The following is an 18,394-nucleotide window of genomic DNA, read 5'->3' on the forward strand; positions in this document are numbered from 1 at the left end:
ACCATAGCAAAATTTATTATTTGTTTTCCTGCCTGTATTACCATGGTACCGAGCTTTGAATGTCTCTCTACTCATGGCTTGCCTTAAACAAGCAATAGTGTTGATGGATGTTATGTTATTTAACAAAATATCTTTATACAAGTATTGAGTGATTGCCTTGTAAGTTTCCAATGCATACTTATTAAATGGCTTCTCACTGTGAGCTGGTAGTCCGCTCTCTTCATCGATGCAGTGTTTCTTGATGCAGCCTACTTAGAAGTTTGGAGTTACTAACTGCTTGTTGGTTGCATTTGAAGTCAGATTCAAAACTAGTTCTTCATTTGTATTAATGCCAGCTGTAACACATTAGGTGATTATGGCTGCTGCTTCCTAAAGGGCCTGTCCCACTTTCACGACCTAATTCACGACCTCTGCCGAGTTTGCCCTTGACTCATACTCGCAGCATGGTCATCACGAGGTCATTGGAGGTCGTAGGTAGGTCGTAGCAGGTCATGATGCTAGTCGTAGGTACTCGTGGCATCAAGTAGGTTGCGGCATTTTATCTAGCCTGATGAAAAATGTCCACGAGTAAAAAAGGTCGTGAATTAGGTCGTGAAAGTGGATCAGGCCCTTAACAGTATCCACGCTATCAATGACCCTTTTCGGTTGGGTGTTCAACTTCAATGATAAGTCTGTTATGTAGTACATTGTCAAAAATAGGTGGTGTTTCCCACATTGTGAGTCTTTCTCAATGCGTTCTCAGAAATAGGAGCATCATAGAAATGAAATGCTCTCTAGGATCATTATTTATACTTGTTTTGTACCATAACCATCTTAATTGTATCTTCAGAACTATACATTACTACCTCAGTACCAATTTTCTACACTGATCCTGCATCCCTTGATTTCCTTAATGTCCAGATGTCTATCAATCTTTGGTTTGAATGAACTCATTGACTGAGCTTCCCCAGCTTCCTGGAAATAACTTTATATGTGTTAAGTGGTCATCTTTATTTCTGAAGCATATTTGTTAAATGGCTCCCCACTGTGAGTTGGTAGTCTGCTCTTTTCACTGACGCAGCGTTTGTTTATGCTGCTTACTATTATTTCAGGGCTAATTGCTGCATGCAGGTTAAGGAAAAGGATTTTGAAGGCTGGACTTCCGAAGAATTATTACACTCTGAGTGAAAGAAATGAACCTATCCGGTTAAGCTATCTACTCATAGTTGGGGTATGGCAGAGGAGTGCCCAAGGGAAACCCACGCAGTCACAAGGAAAATATGCAAATTCTACACAGTCAGCACCTGAGGGCTGGATTGTACCTATGACACTGGAGCTCCGCATGGAGCTGTCTGCACTGATGATCTGGGTTTGATCCTGACCATGGCTGCTGCCTGTGTGGAATTTGCACACTCTCCCTCCAACAGCATTGGTTTCCTCCTATTTCCTCCCACCTGCTAAAGATGTGGGGATCAGTAGGTTCATTGGTCACTGAAAATTGTCGCTACTGTGTAGCAGAACGGTAGAATCTGAGGGAAATTGATAGAAATGGGCAGAGAATAAAAAAGTTGAATTAATGCAGGATTTGTGTAAATGGGCGGTTGATGGACTTGGTGGCCCTGTTTTTTTGTGTTGTATCTCTCTAAGACTATATTAATTACTCGTGAAATTTCAGTGAAATATTGGTGGAACCAGGTTATTCCCACCCTGGTTACCCCATCCAGCCCCATGGACCATTCTCTAGCTCTGGGTTCCCTCTTCCCCTCCTCTGGTTCCCATTCCTTGGCCTACCTCAAGGGTGACCTCGTAATTGACGGTAGCTGAAATGTGGGTAAACTCACAATACTGTTAGGAAGAGAGTTGCAGGATTTGAACCCAGTGGTGGCAAAGGAATATACCTCCAAGTCAGGATACTTGGAATCTCCACCAATCTGCCAAACTCACCTGTATCCACCTATCACTTGCAGGGCTTTATCCAACCCAACCTTTCTTTTCCAGCTTTCTCCTCCCTGCTACTATCAATTAGAAGAAGTGACCTGAACCCGAAACGTCGCCTGTCCATTTCCCTCAAAAGTTGCTCCCTGACCCGCTGGGTTCCTCCAGCACTTTGTGCTTTACTTGAGATTACAGAATTTACAGTTCCTTATGTCTCTACTTGGAAGCCGAGTTTGAATATTGTTGCAATATTGTCAGTAGATCCCAGTGTAGTAGATATAATTGGACAACTAAGCTGCCAGAGCAGTTAGTTCTGGAACAAACTCTTTCACTTCTGAACCTGCAATATCACCAGGGCTCAAATCTTTCTCTGTATCCAACATTCAACCATTTATCAACTTCCTCCTCACACCTCTGCAATCTCTATCTGCCTTTCCCTCTTAAGGATGATCCATTTGCCTGCACTTTTGACAACGTTTTTGTCATCGGCAATAGAGCGCAGAGAAGATTTACGAGGATGTTGCCAGGATTCAAGGGCCTGAGCTATAGGGAGAGGTTGAGCAGGCTAGGACTTTGTTCCCTGGAGTGCAGGAGGATGAGGGGTGATCTTATAGAGGTGTATATGAAGCCAAAAGGAATAGACTGGGCAAATGTACAGAGTTTTTTTCCCAGAGGAGGGAACCAGGTTTAAAATAAAGGGGGGAAAGATTCAATAAGAACCTGAGGGATAACTTTTTTTACACAAAGGGTAATGGGTATATGGAGGAGGTAGTTGAAGCAGGTACTCTCGTAACGTTTAAGAGACATTGGATAGGTACATGGATAGGATAGGTTTAGACAGATATGGGCCAAGTGTGGGCTGATGGGCCTAGTGTAGACGGGGCATGTTGGTTGGTGTGGGCAAGTTGGGCCTGTTTCCATGCTATATGACTCTCCGAGTCTCTATGACTAATAATATCATCCCTCCATGGCTTTGTGTCAAATGTGTGTATTAATGCTTCTGTATTAAAGGCCAAAGGCTCACTTGCTTTCTTAGATGGATATATAAAGATTCCACAACACTTTACATAGAAATATTGGGAAGCAGGGCATGCGTATGATGGTGGGTTGGGATGAGAGTTGGGATTATTCCCAGATGTCCTGGTTAATATTTATCTCCCAATGAATGAATGAATACTTTATATCAAATATGACATGTGACAGTGAAATCCTTTTATTCAATCACCATCACTAAACATTATTCAGCACTTATCTCACTCTGTAGTGGGAGTTTGCTATGCATCCTGTTTCCTGATGACAACATGCAAAATTAAAAGTGCTCCATTGGCAGTGAACCATGAGTGTTATCATGAGTTGTGAAATATACTTTTTTTCCCCCCTTCTTTACCCTGATTGGTGTGTGTGTGTGTGTGTGTGTGTGTGTGTGTGTGTGTGTGTGTGTGTGTGTGTGTGTGTGTGTGTGTGTGTGTGTGTGTGTGTGTGTGTGGGTGTGTGGGTGTGTGGGAGTGTGTGTGTGTGGGTGTTGTTGTGGGTGTGGGGGTGTGTGGGGGGGTGTGTGTTTGGGTGTGTGTGGGGGGGTGGGGGTGGGGGTGGGGTTGTGGGTGTGGGTGTGGGTGTGGGTGTGGGTGTGGGTGTGGGTGTGTTTTTTTTTTTTCCTGGAATGCATCACTGCTCTTGGTTTGACTCAACCTTCTGCTTTTGGAATCAGTAACTAGTCAGCAGTGAATGATCACTCGTGCCCTTAGTGTGTTATATAAGTAAGCTCTTAACTGTGCCAAAGCTAAACTTTTCAGAAGTGGTACATGATTGTCCCAATGTCACATGCCTCACTAACACCATTCATTCCAAAAGCAGCTTTAATCGTCTTTGGTACTGAGCTGGAACAAGCTAGGAGTTTAAGGTGCAGCCAGTCATTTTATAAACTGTTAGATTTGATTCACAGCTCGCACACGTCCAAACGAATTGGATGCTGCTGCCAGGGTTCACCGAGCTACCTGTGGCATTGAGAAGCAACAGAATTTTTAGCACTTAAGAGTGAAGTCCGTGCAGATAATTGTCTTAAGGGCAGGAGAGAGAGCCAAACAGAGAAACCACGGCACTCCAGCGACAGCAAATTTAACCACAAGTTTTAGAAAGGAGATTTTAGAGATACAGCATGGAAACAGGCCCTTCGGCCTACCGAGTCCACGCTGACCAGCAATCACCCCGTACACTGGCACAATCCTACACATTAGGGACAATTTACAATTCATAATTTTACCGAATCCAATTAACTAACAAACCTGTACGTCTTACGAGTGTGGGAGGAGACCGGAGCACCGGGAGAAAACTCACGCGATCACAGGGAGAACGTACAAACTCTGTACAGACAGCATCTGTAGTCAGGATCGATCCCGGGTCTCTGGCATTGTAAGGCAGCAACCCTACCGCTGTTCCACTGTGCTGTCATTAGTTTGCAGATTTTTAGATTCTGATACTAAAACAATTCAGCATGCAGAATATAATATACTGGTGATATATGCTGATTAATACAAAATACTTTGTAAGATGTCTAAGCACTGAGTGCAGACAGTTGTCGGAGGTTTGCAGATAGGAGAAATGCCAGTTATAAAGCAAGAACATCTAATTTTTACAAATTTAATTGTAGACGGATTCAATTTGCTCAATTTTTTACATTTATGAGTGTGAATATGCAAGTATGTGTATGTGGATAATTCAAGGTCTCCATCTTGGTCTGTACCAGTGTGGGCCTTCAGTTCAATTATACTATGTTGTCACATGTACCTAGAGGTAGAGTGAAATGCTTTGTTTTGCATACAACTCGGTAAAATCTTGTATAATTCCTCAAACTATTTCTACATCTTCAGGTATTTCCCACTTTTGCTAAGAAATGCTCCTGCCATCATAATTAAAATGATAATTAACCACCAGTTCCTAACAAATATCAGCCTTTCACCCCAGATTTATCTAAGTGTGAAAATATATAACCTTATAAATCTCATTGATCATGAACCATTTTGCAAAGCTAAAATTAGACGGTCTTTTCAAAACTTAGTGGAAATAATTTTGTTGCTGAATTTTCCTGAATGGATAACTGAAGCAATCACTCTGCATGTTAATGGTAACATAGAGAAAGTTTAAATATAGGATGTCTCCATTCTCTATCTGTAAAGGAGTCAAGTCTGACACACTAACTTTACTGAGTATTTAATAAAGCCACATGTCAAACACGTCCCAGTACTGACTGCATCTAGTCTTCAGGCGTACTGGAGCCAAGGGAGGAGCAAGGGGAAGATATCACAGTTATACTGAGATGACTGGGCATGGTTAGTGGTATAGAGGTAGCTACGTTATAGGTTGCATGCATAAACCATCTACATCCTTTCCCTTAGAAATCTAAAATTGGTTATAACAGTGGCAGTGTGATTATGCAACACATGCAAATTTAAACGAAATCACCGTAGCGGACAGGAGATTTGACAACCCGACCCGAGCGTGTGCGTATAGCACCATCACCCTCCCCACCAGATAGAAGAGGAGGCGGAGCAGTAGCAGCCGAGAAGGAGAAAGTCGGCGGAGACCCAACCGGGAATGCGGAAGGTGACCCAACCGGCACGGGTGATCCAGGAGGAGGAGACGGGGGAGAAGGAGGAGAAGGAGAACGAGCAGGGGAGGAGATCATCTGCCCGAACCCAGGAAGTGCAGAGGGAGGAGAACGCGGCAAGCGAACTGACCGGGGCATGCAGGGAGCTGTGGGGTAATTAGTAATGGCAGGCTCGAAACGCAACGGAGGAACATAGGGATCCGCAGGAGGAGGCTGAGGCTCGTTAACGGCCAACAGGTGCTGGCGGCTCCAGCGGTAGACAGTTCCATCAAAGTCCACCAGGTAAGATCTCGGGGAATCGTCCACACCAACAACGGTTGCGAGTCGGGAGAATCCGGTGGCTGTCTGCATGCGGACGACCTGGCCAGGCAGTAGTGGTGAGAGCGGGCGGCAGGACTTGTCGTGAGAGCGGCGCTGTACCTCATGCTTGTGAGCAATCCGTTGCTGGACAGCGGCAGGCTGGAGGACTTTGGGCACCAGGGATTGTTGGGCGATCGGCATCGGTGGGCGAAGCACGCGGGACATCAGACGCTGGGCAGGGGATTGCATGGTAGGGTCCCGTGAGATGTTGCGAAGGTTTAGTAGACCCTGGTAGAAGTCACCATTGGAGAGACGAAATTGCTCGAGCAAATTCTTGGCACTGCGGACAGCTCGCTCGGCCAGGCCATTGCTCTGCGGGTATTCGGGGCTGCTGGTATAGTGAGTGAAGTTCCACTTCACAGCGAAAGCCTGGAATTTTGCACTGGTGAACTGGCGGCCGTTGTCGGTCTGCAAGCGGACCGGGTACCCAAAGGTAGCAAAGTGTCTGCGCAGCTTACTGATAACCATTTCAGAGGTGATAGCAGGGAGAAGATCTACTTCGAACCAGTTGGAGTATGAATCAACCAACACCAGGTAGTGCTTGCCTCGCCATTCGAATATGTCAGCAGCCAGCGAGGTCCAGGGCATGGCAGGCGCAGGCTGCTGCAGAAGTGGCTGGCACTGCTGATGTGGGGCAAGAGTGCTGCAATCAGGACAGGAGGCTACTCGGGCTTTAATGTACTTGGTCATGCCGGGCCAATAGTATTGTTCTTGGGCATGTGAGACAGTGGCATCGGCTCCGGGATGCCCCATGTGGGCAGCGTTGTAGTACAAGTCGTATAGGGAGGCAGGGACGACCACCTTGTGACCCTTGATGATGATGCCGTCCCGGAGCACCAGTTCGTCGCGGACCAGAAAGAAAGGGTGGGCACCCGCAGGCAGTGAGGTGCGTCTGCTGGGCCACCCCTGCTGGATGACAGCTGTGAGCTGTTGCAGGTCGGGGTCGTTGGCGGTGTGCTCAACCAGGCACTGCAGCTGCTTGGAACAAAGTTGACATTTAGTACCTGCAGATCCTTCTGCTCATAGGGGTGCCTGTCACAGGAGGACCGGGGGGCCCTGGACAGTGCGTCGGCCACATGCATCTCGGTTCCCCTCGTACACGATCAGAAAGTCGAACCGCTGGAGCTGTAACATCATTCGCTGGAGTCTAGCTGGAGCGATGTGGATAGGCTTATTGAGGATGGTCACCAAGGGTTGATGATCTGTCTCGACGGTGAACCTGGTACCGAAAAGGAAGTCCTTGAACTTGGAGCAGGCAGAAGCTCCTTCTCGATTTGTGCATAGCGCTGCTCAGTGTCTGTCATGGTATGCGAGGCATAAGAAATGGGCTGCAGCGAGCCGTCATCATAGAGTTGCAGGCAGGCAGCCCCGAGTCCGAAGCGGGAAGCATCACACGTAACTACAATTGGACGTTGCAGATCGAAAAACTTGAGAGTCGGTGTGCTGATCAGCTTTGTTTTGAGAAAGTCGAAAGCCTGCTGGTGTTGGGGAAACCAGGACGAGGCAATGTCTTTTTTCGTCAGTTGCCTCAGGGGTGCGCTCAACTCGCTGAGGTCGGGGATAAACTTCCCCAAATAGTTGACCATGCCCAGGAAACGCTGCAGGCTGGTCACGTCGGTCGGGGCAGGCAGCTCGGAGATAGTGTTGGTCTTTTGCGGATCAGGTTTCAGCCCGTGGGCTGTGAAGATGTGGCCAACATAGGGTACTTCAGCTACACGGAACTTGCACTTTGACGGGTTAAGTTTTACGTTGATCTGGCGAGCGCGGTCTAGAATCCGTCGGAGGTTGTGGTCGTGCTCAACAGCATCTTTCCCATAAACCAGGATGTCATCCACGATAATGGCACACGGCAGGCCAGCAAACAGTTCCTCCATGGAGCGTTGAAACACTTCGCTGGCAGAGTTGATGCCGAACGGCATCCGCAAAAATTTGAATCTTCTGAAGGGGGTGCCAAAAGTGGTTGAGTCTGAGGAGTGTTTGTCTAGAGGTATTTGCCAGAATGAGCTCCTGGCATCAAGGACAGAGAACACCGTGGCCTGACCGACCTGGGCAGCAACATCTTCTACAGTCCTCATGGGGTAATGAGGACGCCTTATTGCCAGATTTAAGTCTTTGGGGTTGATGCACACCCGTATCTCGCTCTTACCCTTCTTCTTGGTGGCGACCATGGTGGAGATCCACTCGGTGGGTTCGCTGACAGCTTCAAGCACTCCCATGTCAACCATGTTCTTCAGCATGGCTTCGACCTTGCCCTTCATGGCAAACGACACCCTGTGTGGAGCACGGACCACTGGTACAACCGACGGGTCAGTTGTGATCTTGTATACAAGGGGCAGCTTACCCAGATCATTATCGAATAGGTCAGTGTACTCGGAGAGTGGATTCAGCATCACCCGCACTTCGTGGACAGTACGGTCAAAGGACACCAGCCCGAGATCCTGACAGGCCTGATTGCTCAACAGAGTCACACAGTCGCAGTCAAGAATGAAAAACGACAGGTCACGGGAAGATTTCTTCAGCACACAGTGGAAGGTGGCCCTCCCCACAGGTTTTAGCTCCTCTCCCCCATAAGCACGCAATATGGAGCGATCAGCAGTTAACAGCTCATTATTTCTTATCTTCCTGAACAGGGATGTTGACATAACATTCACTTTCGCCCCCGTGTCCAGCCTAGCAGTGAAGGACTTGTTATTGACAGTGACAAGCACAGAAGGATCGGGGAGGCGAGATTGATTATGAAGGAGAGAATAAACACTGGCATCTCCCATGGAAATACTGGGCTCAGAGTCGAGAGCAGTGTCGACAGAAGACTCGGAACCGAATTCATTATCAACTTGTTGAAGGTTGTTTAAAACTTGTCTGGGAGCTGGAGGAACATTCCCACGGGAGCGACAGGCAGCTGAGAAATGGTTCATCTTCTTACAGAAATTACAAGCTTTACCAAATGCTGGGCACTGCGACTGCATGGAGTGAATATAATTGCAGTTGTGGCACTTCTTGACAAGCGGGACCCGAGCGGCATAAGTCAGCCACGGTGCAGGGCGAACGTTGTCTTGCTTGCGACGGGGCATAGCAACACCAGTCAGATTAATAGCCCGATTGTCAGATCCCCTCTGCCCATGTAGCGGGGCAACCACCTCAGCTATACGGCATGCATGGCCTCAGTCAGGGTGAGATCCGGTCTTCGCAGCAGATCTGCTCGTAGCTTCTGATCTAGTATGCCGGTGACCAAAATATCTCTGGTGAGCTGATCACGCATGGTCTCGAAACGGCACCGCTGAGCAAGGTAGCGCAGGTCAGCGATAAAACATTCAACAGGTTCATCAGGCTGCTGTTTCCTTGTAAAGAATCTAGCCCGCTCCAATATACGGTTGGAGGGCAAGTCACAAATCTCCGCAAACTTGCGTAAGAGACATACCGGGTCGTTGGCAGATTCCGCCGGCTCGACGACCTGGTCGTTGTCATCCAGGACCGCTGGATTGTAGTTGAAAGCCTGAGCTCGTTTCATAGCATCGGGACCGGCAAGGTTCAGCAGGAGTGAGGCTTTGATCGCATCAGGGTCATTTCGGTGCACGATGTTGATGAAGTGGTTGTAGTCCAACACGAAAGTAGCCCATCGCTCCGCAATGTCAGCGTCAAAGACAAGGGGAGAGGGCTTGCGGCACGAGAACGCCATGGTGAATAGGGAATTAAACACTAGTAAAACTAGGGGCAAATAAAACCCGATAAACAGGAGGCGCGCGTTTAACTTACTGACACCATGTAAAGGAGTCAAGTCTGACACACTGTAACTTTACTGAGTATTTAATAAAGGCACATGTCAAACACGTCCCAATACTGACTGCATCTAGTCTTCAGGCGTACTGGAACCAAGGGAGGAGCAAGGGGAAGATATCACAGTTACACTGAGATGACTGGGCGTGGTATGGAGGTACCTACATTATAGGTTGCATGCATAAACCATCTACACTATCTCATTCACATTTTAACAATCGTCATTAATAGAAATAAATCTAAAAATAACTTTTCCAAATAATATGAAGAAGGGTCCAGGTTCGCTAGAGAAACTGCCTGGCCCACTGAGTTACACCAGCACTTCTGTTCTTCTTTTGTCAAAACAGTTATCCTTCTATATTCAATATAAAAATTAATGATTAATACTCATTTAAAAAAAAGATGCATGGGATGTGTAAATTCTTCAGGTATTTGTCACAGTTGGATCTGGTCTAATCTTGAGACAGTTTCTTCACTTCAGCAATCTTTGCAGGATTGCATTGACTCTTCCAGGGCTTGTAACTTGAAGTCCCATGGTGCCATGTATTACGCAGTGCCATTAGCGAAGCTGCGTGTGACATTCTGCATAGACTCTGCCCATTGGGGATAAGTGGAGAAATCGAACAAGAAATTACCCCAAGTGTTCACAGCTAACATGAGCAGGAGAATCCCCAGAATGTTCATAATAATCCCCGACTTCACCTGCACAAATAAATGCAATTGATTAATGCAACATACAGTAGATTTTAATTAATTTAAAGCAACATCTATTCATAAAAACCAAAGACCAAAGTGATAAAAGGCTGTGGAGGCTGAATTAATAGATATTTGTAAGGTGGAGACTGATAGATTCTTGATTAGGACAGGTGCCAGGAGTTACGGGGAGAAGGCAGGAGAATGGGGTTGAGAGGGAAGGATGATTGAATAGCAGAGTAGATAGCAGCCATGATTGAATAGCAGAGTAGACTTAATGGGCCAAATGGCCTAATTCTGCTCGTACAACTTATGAACATAAACGTATAAAATGGGGCTCCAAATTTCTGCAGGTCTTTCTGATGGACATGTTGAGCACCAGCTATAGCGACGAGAATATTGTCAGGGGAAGAAGGAATAGCTATTTGGTGCATCAAGAAGGATTCATTACACTGAAACAAGTAAGACCAATCAAAGGATATTTCCTTCTGAAGAAGGGTCTCCACCTGAAACGTCACCCATTCCTTCTCTCCAGAGATGCTGCCTGTCCCACTGAGTTATTCCAGCATTTTGTGTCTACAAAGGATATTTCCTGTCTGAAGAATGTCACCTGTTCACGTTCTCCAGAAATGCTGCCTGACCCACTGAGTTACTCCAGCACTTTGTGTGTTCTAACCATCTCTAGCAGGATGGAGTGGACTCTTATTTGTTTTTTTTTGCCTTCTTTAGGCCAACCTCTCTTTAGTACTTTGGTGCTTTCATCCATGCTACCCATATAAATAGTAAAAAGTTGAGACCCTGTACAAATTCAGTCCCTGTAGTTCATCGACCATTATATCTAGACACTCAAAATAAAAACATCAATATTTCACTGTTTCCCATTAACCAGCAAATCTTCCACTCACTCCAACATGTTCACTCCTACACTTAGTTTTACTAATTTGCAACAACCTTTGGTGTGGCACTTTATCAAATGCCTTCTTGAATTCTGAACAAAAAGCTTCTATTGGTACCCTATTATCCACATCAGGTGTTAATTCTTCAATAACGTGGCCAAAAACGATTTTCTTTGCATAAAATGTTGACTTTTCTTGAATGTTTCAAAGTCCCCTGCTATAATATCTTTAGCAATAGCTTTTCTGAGCTGCCAGAGGAGATAGTTGAGGCAGGTATAAAAAAAACATTTAAAAGATGCTTGGACAGGTAAATGGATAGGAAAGGTTTAGAGGGATATGGACGAACTATGGGCAATTGGGACTAGAGTAGTTTAATGGTTTCAGAAACATTTAGACAGGTCCATGGATAGAACAGGTTTAGAGGGTTATGGGCCAAATGCAGGCAGGTGGGACTAGAGTAGATGGGACATGTTGGTCGGTGTGGGCAAGTTGTGCTGAAGGGTCTGTTTCTACACTGTATGACTGTGACTCTATGGACGAGTTGAACTGAAGCGGCTGTTTCCATGTTGTGTGACTATTACGTAAATGTTAAGTGACAAGCCAGTAGTTTCCAGCCTTTTGCTTCACTATATGTTTGAATAAACATGTTACAAGGACTATTTTCCAATCCACTGCAACTCTTCATTATTAAGAATTCCAAAAGTTTACAACCACTGTATCTGATTAAAGAAATCTCACTTCATCTCAGCCCAAAATGGGCAACCCTTTATGTGAGATAATTTTAATAATTCATTAAATATTTAGGCAAAATCTGAATGATCGACTTGATCAAAATGTTTGCCTGTTTGTAGCTAAGAAAAGCTACAGAGCGGCACAGTGGCGCAGCGGTAGAGTTGCCGCCTTAGAGCGCCAGAGACCCAGGTTCGATATTGACCACGGGTGCTGTCTGTACTGAAGATTGCATGTTCTCCCTGTGACTGTGTGGGTGCCCTGGTTTCCTCCCACATCCTAAATGCTGTGCAAGTTTGTAGGCTAATTGGCTTCTGTAAATAGTTCCTCGTGTGTAGGATAGAACTAATGTATGGGTGATCACCAGTGAGCGTTGACTTGGTGGGCTGAAGGACCTGTTTCCAAGCTGTATCTCTAAATAAAACATTTCCAAGTTGTACCATGTCCAAAATTAATAAGGACGGAACAGCTAGCCGTGTACTGTGAGCAATGTAGAGAGATTCATGCAAAGTTAAACTGCAGAACTATCCATTCAAATGAGAGGCCTGTTCAATAATATACTATAAACATTAAATAGGAGGGTTCAAAGAGACACAATTGCCGACTCATCTCCACTATATATTCACAATTCAATGATCCAGAGCTACCATTTTTTTCTGGTTAAAGTTTTAGTAATGAAATTTACAGGTAGTGTTTTTGCTAGAGCTGGACCTTCCGGTCCAAAAGTGAATGCCCTAATGCGATCAATGTAACATTATTTCACAAAGATTAATGAATTGAGGGTTGGGCGTTAAATCATTGGATTGGTTAAAATGGGCCGTGTAAAGGTCAATCAGATTCCAGTGAACATAACTCTGTTAATTGTTTATGTGCCAAGACCAGTTTTGGCACTGCTAATACCATCCATCAAGTTTGCTAAATACATCCATAACGGAATAATTTGGAACTGAAGTAGCAGTTAAAAAAATTAAAAAAATTAAGCGTCAGTACATTATTAGAGCTGCTTGCATTTATTGTGGATATCAAACGTTCATCCATTTTGTGATCGCTGAGTCCGTTGTATACACAGTAAGCACTGAACCACCAGATCACCAACTAACAATAGCACAGCGGTAGAGTTGCTGCTTTGCCAGAAACCTGGGTTCAATCCTGATTACGGGTGCTGCCTTTACAGTGTTTGGACATTCTCCCTGTGACCGCGTGGGTTTTCTCCGGCTGCCTCCCACACTCCAAAGGACGTACCTGTAGGTTTGTTGCTTAATTGGCTTCAGTAAAAATTGGAAATTGTGACTAGTGTGTAGGATAGTGCTAATGTACGGGGTGATCGCTGGTCGGCACTGACTTGGTGGGCCTAAGGACCCATTTCCGTGTTGTTTCTCTAAAGCCTAAAGTTCAATTAGTGGGATGACGCCATTAGTACAGAAAAACCTCCCAAGGTACATCACGAGAAGGATCAGCAAACATAATTTGACACCAATCCTTGTGGCTAGATTTTTTGTTCAATGCCTTTAAATTAGTAAAAATCTATTGTATTGCGGAGGATTAGATCTTGCTGGTCAATACTTGCAGTTCTGAATGGCTCTCAGTGCTGAGACATTAAAAAAAACAGTTAATTTGGGATTTAGTGCAATGCCTTACATAATATAGAACTAACATGAATGGGTGATCAGCGGTTGGAGTGGACTCGGTGAGCCGAAGGGCCTGGTTACATGTGGTATCTTTAAACTAAACTAAAGATGGACAACACATGTATATGTGTTCAAAGTATTTAAAGAAAAGCTGTTTGTTTATTAACTGACCTCGCCTTGTTTCATATATCTTGTTCACAACTAGAACTGCATTCATTCCAGCAAAGGGCCTCCATACAGTAGCTATTGTCCCATCCCGGTCATTACTTCTTCACTCCACTTCCTTCAGCTGGAAGATACAGAAGCTTGATAATGCGCACCAACCAGACTCAGGAACAGCTTCTTCCCCTCTGGTATCAGGCTTCTGAAAGGTCCTTCTATAGGGTACTGTCCAATTCACCGCCACTCCTATTGTCAAAATTGGATTTTGTCTTTGGAACTGATGCGCTACATTGCTGAGAAATATATTCTGCATTCTGTATCTTCCCCTTTGGTTTACCTATTGTACTTGAGTTTGCCTATGTATAGAATTATCTGATGTGATTTGATAGCATGTAAATCAAAGCCTTTCACTGTACCTCAGTACATGTGAAAATAATAAACCTAAACCTACAGTATATTTCCTTATGTCATATGCAGGTTCACGCATCTTCCCCATTTTCCAACTAATTATCCCTGTAGCCTGTTTTCTCCCACTTTCTCATCAACTTGTCCCAAATTCTACCACTCACATTAGCACCAATTAGCATCAACCCACGTGGCTTTGAGATGTGTGGAGGGGAGCGGTGCACCAAGGGGTAACCCACATGGTCACAGGGAAAACATGCAAGTTAAAATCATGAGGAGAATCGAGGGTAAATGTCTTTTACCCAGGGTTGGGAAATCTAGAACCAGAGGTCATAGGTTTATGGTGAGAGAGCGAAGATTTAATAAGAACCTGTGGGGCAACTTTTTCATCCAGAGGGTGGTGGGTATATCGAATGAGCAGCCAGAAGAGGTAGTTGAGGCAGGTATTATAGCATTGAAAAGACATTTGGACATGTATATGGAGAGGAAAGGTTTGGAGCGATCTGGGCCAAATGGTCCTAACCAACCATCTACCTCATTGGAGACTCTCGGAATATCTTTAATCAGACTTTACTGTACTTTGTCTTGCACTAAACGTTATTCCCTTTATCATGTATCTGTACACTGTGGACGGCTCGATTGTAATCACGGTAGTGTAACTAGTGACTGGCTAGCATGTCTTTCAGCTGACTGGCTAGCAAGCAACAAAAGATTTTCACAGTACCTCGGTACACACGACGATAAACTAAACTAAACTAAAATGCATGTCAACGGGACTACCTTAGATGGGGCATCTTGGTCGGCATGGACGAGTTGGGCCGAAGGGCCTGTTTCTGTGCTGTATGACTCTATGACTCCACACACACAGCAACGGAGGTCAGAATTGAGGCCGGGTGGCTGAAGCTGTGAGAAAGTCGCTCTACCAGCTACACTACTGTGCCTCCATTGCACCATAAAGTAAGTATATGAGTACAAGATCAGGTCATTAAAATCCCCTCTTTGGCCCACAAGAGAAATCCTACGTACCATATCCTTGACCTTCAGGTGGCCTGTAGCAAATGCAATGGAATTTGGAGGTGTTGATATTGGCAGCATGAAAGCATAGGAGCATACTATAGTTGCTGGTACCAAGAAGTACAGTGGATTCACCGTCATCTGGAAAGACTGGAATAAACAACAAGTACAGAATGAGATATTGTCCTTGTGATTAAGGGCAGTTCACTGTATATCAATGCCATTGATCAATTGAAGAAGGGTCCCACCCAAAAACATAATCTGTCCATTTCTCTGCACAGATGCTGTTCCTCCAGCACCTGAATTGTGCTCAAGGTTCAAGCATCTGCATTTGCCTGAGATACAACAATGCTGGTCAGATTGACAGATTTTTGATTAGTAAGGCTGTCATGGATTATGGGGCAAAGGCAGGAGAATGGGGTCGAGAGGAAAAATAAATCAGCCATGATTGAATGGCAGAGTAGACTTGATGAACTTATTCTGCTCCTAGAACTTATGAACCTCTGAAGTTGTACAGGGGAAAGGAAGTGGGCATCCTCAACAAGAGAAGGTCCAGTCACTTCTCCATGGTGTCATCAACATCTCCACCATCACATTGTTATGATGTTGCCATAAGTGACGAGCGAAGAATCCAAAGGCTCGGTGGTCCGCAATACCAGGATGGAGCCGCTGGAGATGTCAAACGCGAGGAGCAAGGGCTGGTAGGAGGGTAATGTCTCCAGCACCGTCAAGGCCGGCTGCAGGAGGAGCCCTCAGGACACAAAGATGGCTGGGCGAGGAGATGGCCGTTGGTTCGCAGGATGATCCAGTCAAAGGCAATGGATGGAGGCCCCGCAGGAGCCTGGGGCTTGCCTGAATCGGGAACTGCTCCTGTAGACAGAGTGGATGGGCGGACCGGACTTTGGACTTGTGGAAATGGCGGCAAAACATTGCGGCACCCGCACGTGTAAATATGCAAAAATAATTTCACTGTGCAGTACCACATGTGACAAATGAAGTCCCATTGGACCATAGATTGTGTGCTCCTCACTTGCACTAAACTACTGCTAAGTTTATCATGCAGGGAGTAGGGTTCAAAAGTGCATCCTGCCTTTCCCTGGTTAGGGATGAGCATTAAATACTGGCCTTGCCAGTCAAGCCAACATCCCGTGAGGAAAAGTAAAATAAAGGATTGAGCACAATTCTTTACATTAAGAATAGGGCAACATTTCTTCTGCGGTTTATGAAGCATTTTAGTTTAGATTCTTTTATTTTGTTTAGAGATACAGCGCCGAAACAGGCCCTTCGGCCCACCGAGTCCGCGCCGACCAGTGATCCCCGCACACTAGCACTATCCTGCACACTAGGGACAATTTACAATTTTACCAAGCCAATTAACCTACAAACCTGTACGTCGTTGGAGTGTGGGAGGAAACCGGAGCAACCGGGGAAAACGCACGCAAGTTACGGAGAAAACGTACAAACTCTGTACAGACAGCACCCATGGTCAGGATTGAACCTGGGTCTCTGGCTCTGTCAAGGAGCAATTTTTGCACCACCGTCCCGACCTTTGGGAGAAGTTTACCACCTAAAATGTCGACTTAAATTAAATCTTAACCGAGAGAAAAAAATTTTTTAGTTCAATGTCTATGTTGAACCACAGATGGAAAAGGCGAACGTACTGTGTTAAATAGTACTTGCAGTACAGTATTGTAGACACACCACATCGCTGGTTACTTTCGTGAAAAGAAGGTCCAGCCATGGGATGTAGATATTAATGGCCATGCGGATATTTTGTCGCCCAATCCTAATTGTCCTGGAACTGAGTGACTTTCTGAACTATTTTAGTGAGCAGATAAGAGTCAACAGCCAGAAGGTGGTGAATCTGTGGAATTCATTGCCACAGACGACTGTAGAAGCCAAGACGTTAGGTATTTTTAAAGCGGAGATGGATAGGTTCTTTATATACAAGGGCCTCAAAGGTTATGGGTAGAAGGCAGGTGAATGGGGTTGAGAGGGAAAGATAGATCAGCTATGATCAAATGCAAGAGCAGTCTAAATGGCCTAATTCTGCTCCTATTGTAATGGTGTTAACTACATTTTTATACATCCCATGTTGAAGCCAGACCTCAGAAGTGTGGTTCATATTTTTCATTTTCTGACAAATACAGATACAAGCTGATTACTGATACAAGCTTTTTATTTCAGATTTGCTTTTATTTATTCTTCCCATAGAGTGGTTAATGTTTGGTGCCGATATCTGTAGGATGAATTAGCCAGATATCACCTTCCATAGTCCATGCAAAAGCCTGAGTATCACTGCTGCTCAATACCATTTAATAATGAAGGATCATTAACATAGAAACATAGAAACATAGAAAATAGGTGCAGGAGTAGGCCATTCGGCCCTTCGAGCCTGCACCGCCATTCAATATGATCATGGCTGATCATCCAACTCAGTATCCCGTACCTGCCTTCTCTCCATACCCTCTGATCCCCTTAGCCACAAGGGCCACATCTAACTCCCTCTTAAATATAGTCAACGAACTGGCCTCGACTACCCTCTGTGCAGAGAGTTCCAGAGATTCACCACTCTTTGTGTGAAAAAAGTTCTTCTCATCTCGGTTTTAAAGGATTTCCCCCTTATCCTTAAGCTGTGACCCCTTGTCCTGGACTCCCCCAACATCAGGAGCAATCTTCCTGCATCTAGCCTGTCCAACCCCTTAAGAATTTTATAAGTTTCTATAAGATCCCCTCTCAATCTCCTAAATTCTAGAGAGTATAAACCAAGTCTATCCAGTCTTTCTTCCTAAGACAGTCCTGGCATCCCAGGAATCAGTCTGGTGAACCTTCTCTGCACTCCCTCTATGGCAATAATGTCCTTCCTCAGATTTGGAGACCAGAACTGTACGCAATACTCCAGGTGTGGTCTCACCAAGACCCTGTACAACTGCAGTAGAACCTCCCTGCTCCTATACTCAAATCCTTTTGCTATGAAAGCTAACATACCATTCGCTTTCTTCACTGCCTGCTGCACCTGCATGCCTACTTTCAATGACTGGTGTACCATGACACCCAGGTCTCACTGCATCTCCCCTTTTCCTAGTCGGCCACCATTTAGATAATAGTCTGCTTTCCTGTTTTTGCCACCAAAATGGATAACCTCACATTTATCCACATTATACTGCATCTGCCAAACATTTGCCCACTCACCCAGCCTATCCAAGTCACCTTGC

The 18,394-nt window shown here is 45.2% G+C and overlaps 1 protein-coding gene across 1 annotated transcript in view; it reads right to left on the bottom strand.

The window, feature by feature from the left end:
* Positions 1-9,855: 9,855 nt before the first annotated feature.
* slc13a3 (solute carrier family 13 member 3) overlaps positions 9,856-18,394 on the bottom strand; it is a 55,980-nt gene continuing 47,441 nt past the window's right edge. Inside the window, exons 12-13 of the mRNA XM_033041863.1 lie at positions 15,192-15,329; positions 9,856-10,354 (exon numbers count right to left, since the gene is read on the bottom strand). Of these exons, the coding sequence (XP_032897754.1) occupies positions 10,199-10,354; positions 15,192-15,329 (294 nt within the window). The 3' untranslated portion in view covers positions 9,856-10,198. The remainder of the gene's footprint in view (positions 10,355-15,191; positions 15,330-18,394) is intronic.

This window comes from Amblyraja radiata, chromosome 23, assembly GCF_010909765.2.
Source record: "Amblyraja radiata isolate CabotCenter1 chromosome 23, sAmbRad1.1.pri, whole genome shotgun sequence".
NCBI lineage: Eukaryota > Metazoa > Chordata > Chondrichthyes > Rajiformes > Rajidae > Amblyraja > Amblyraja radiata.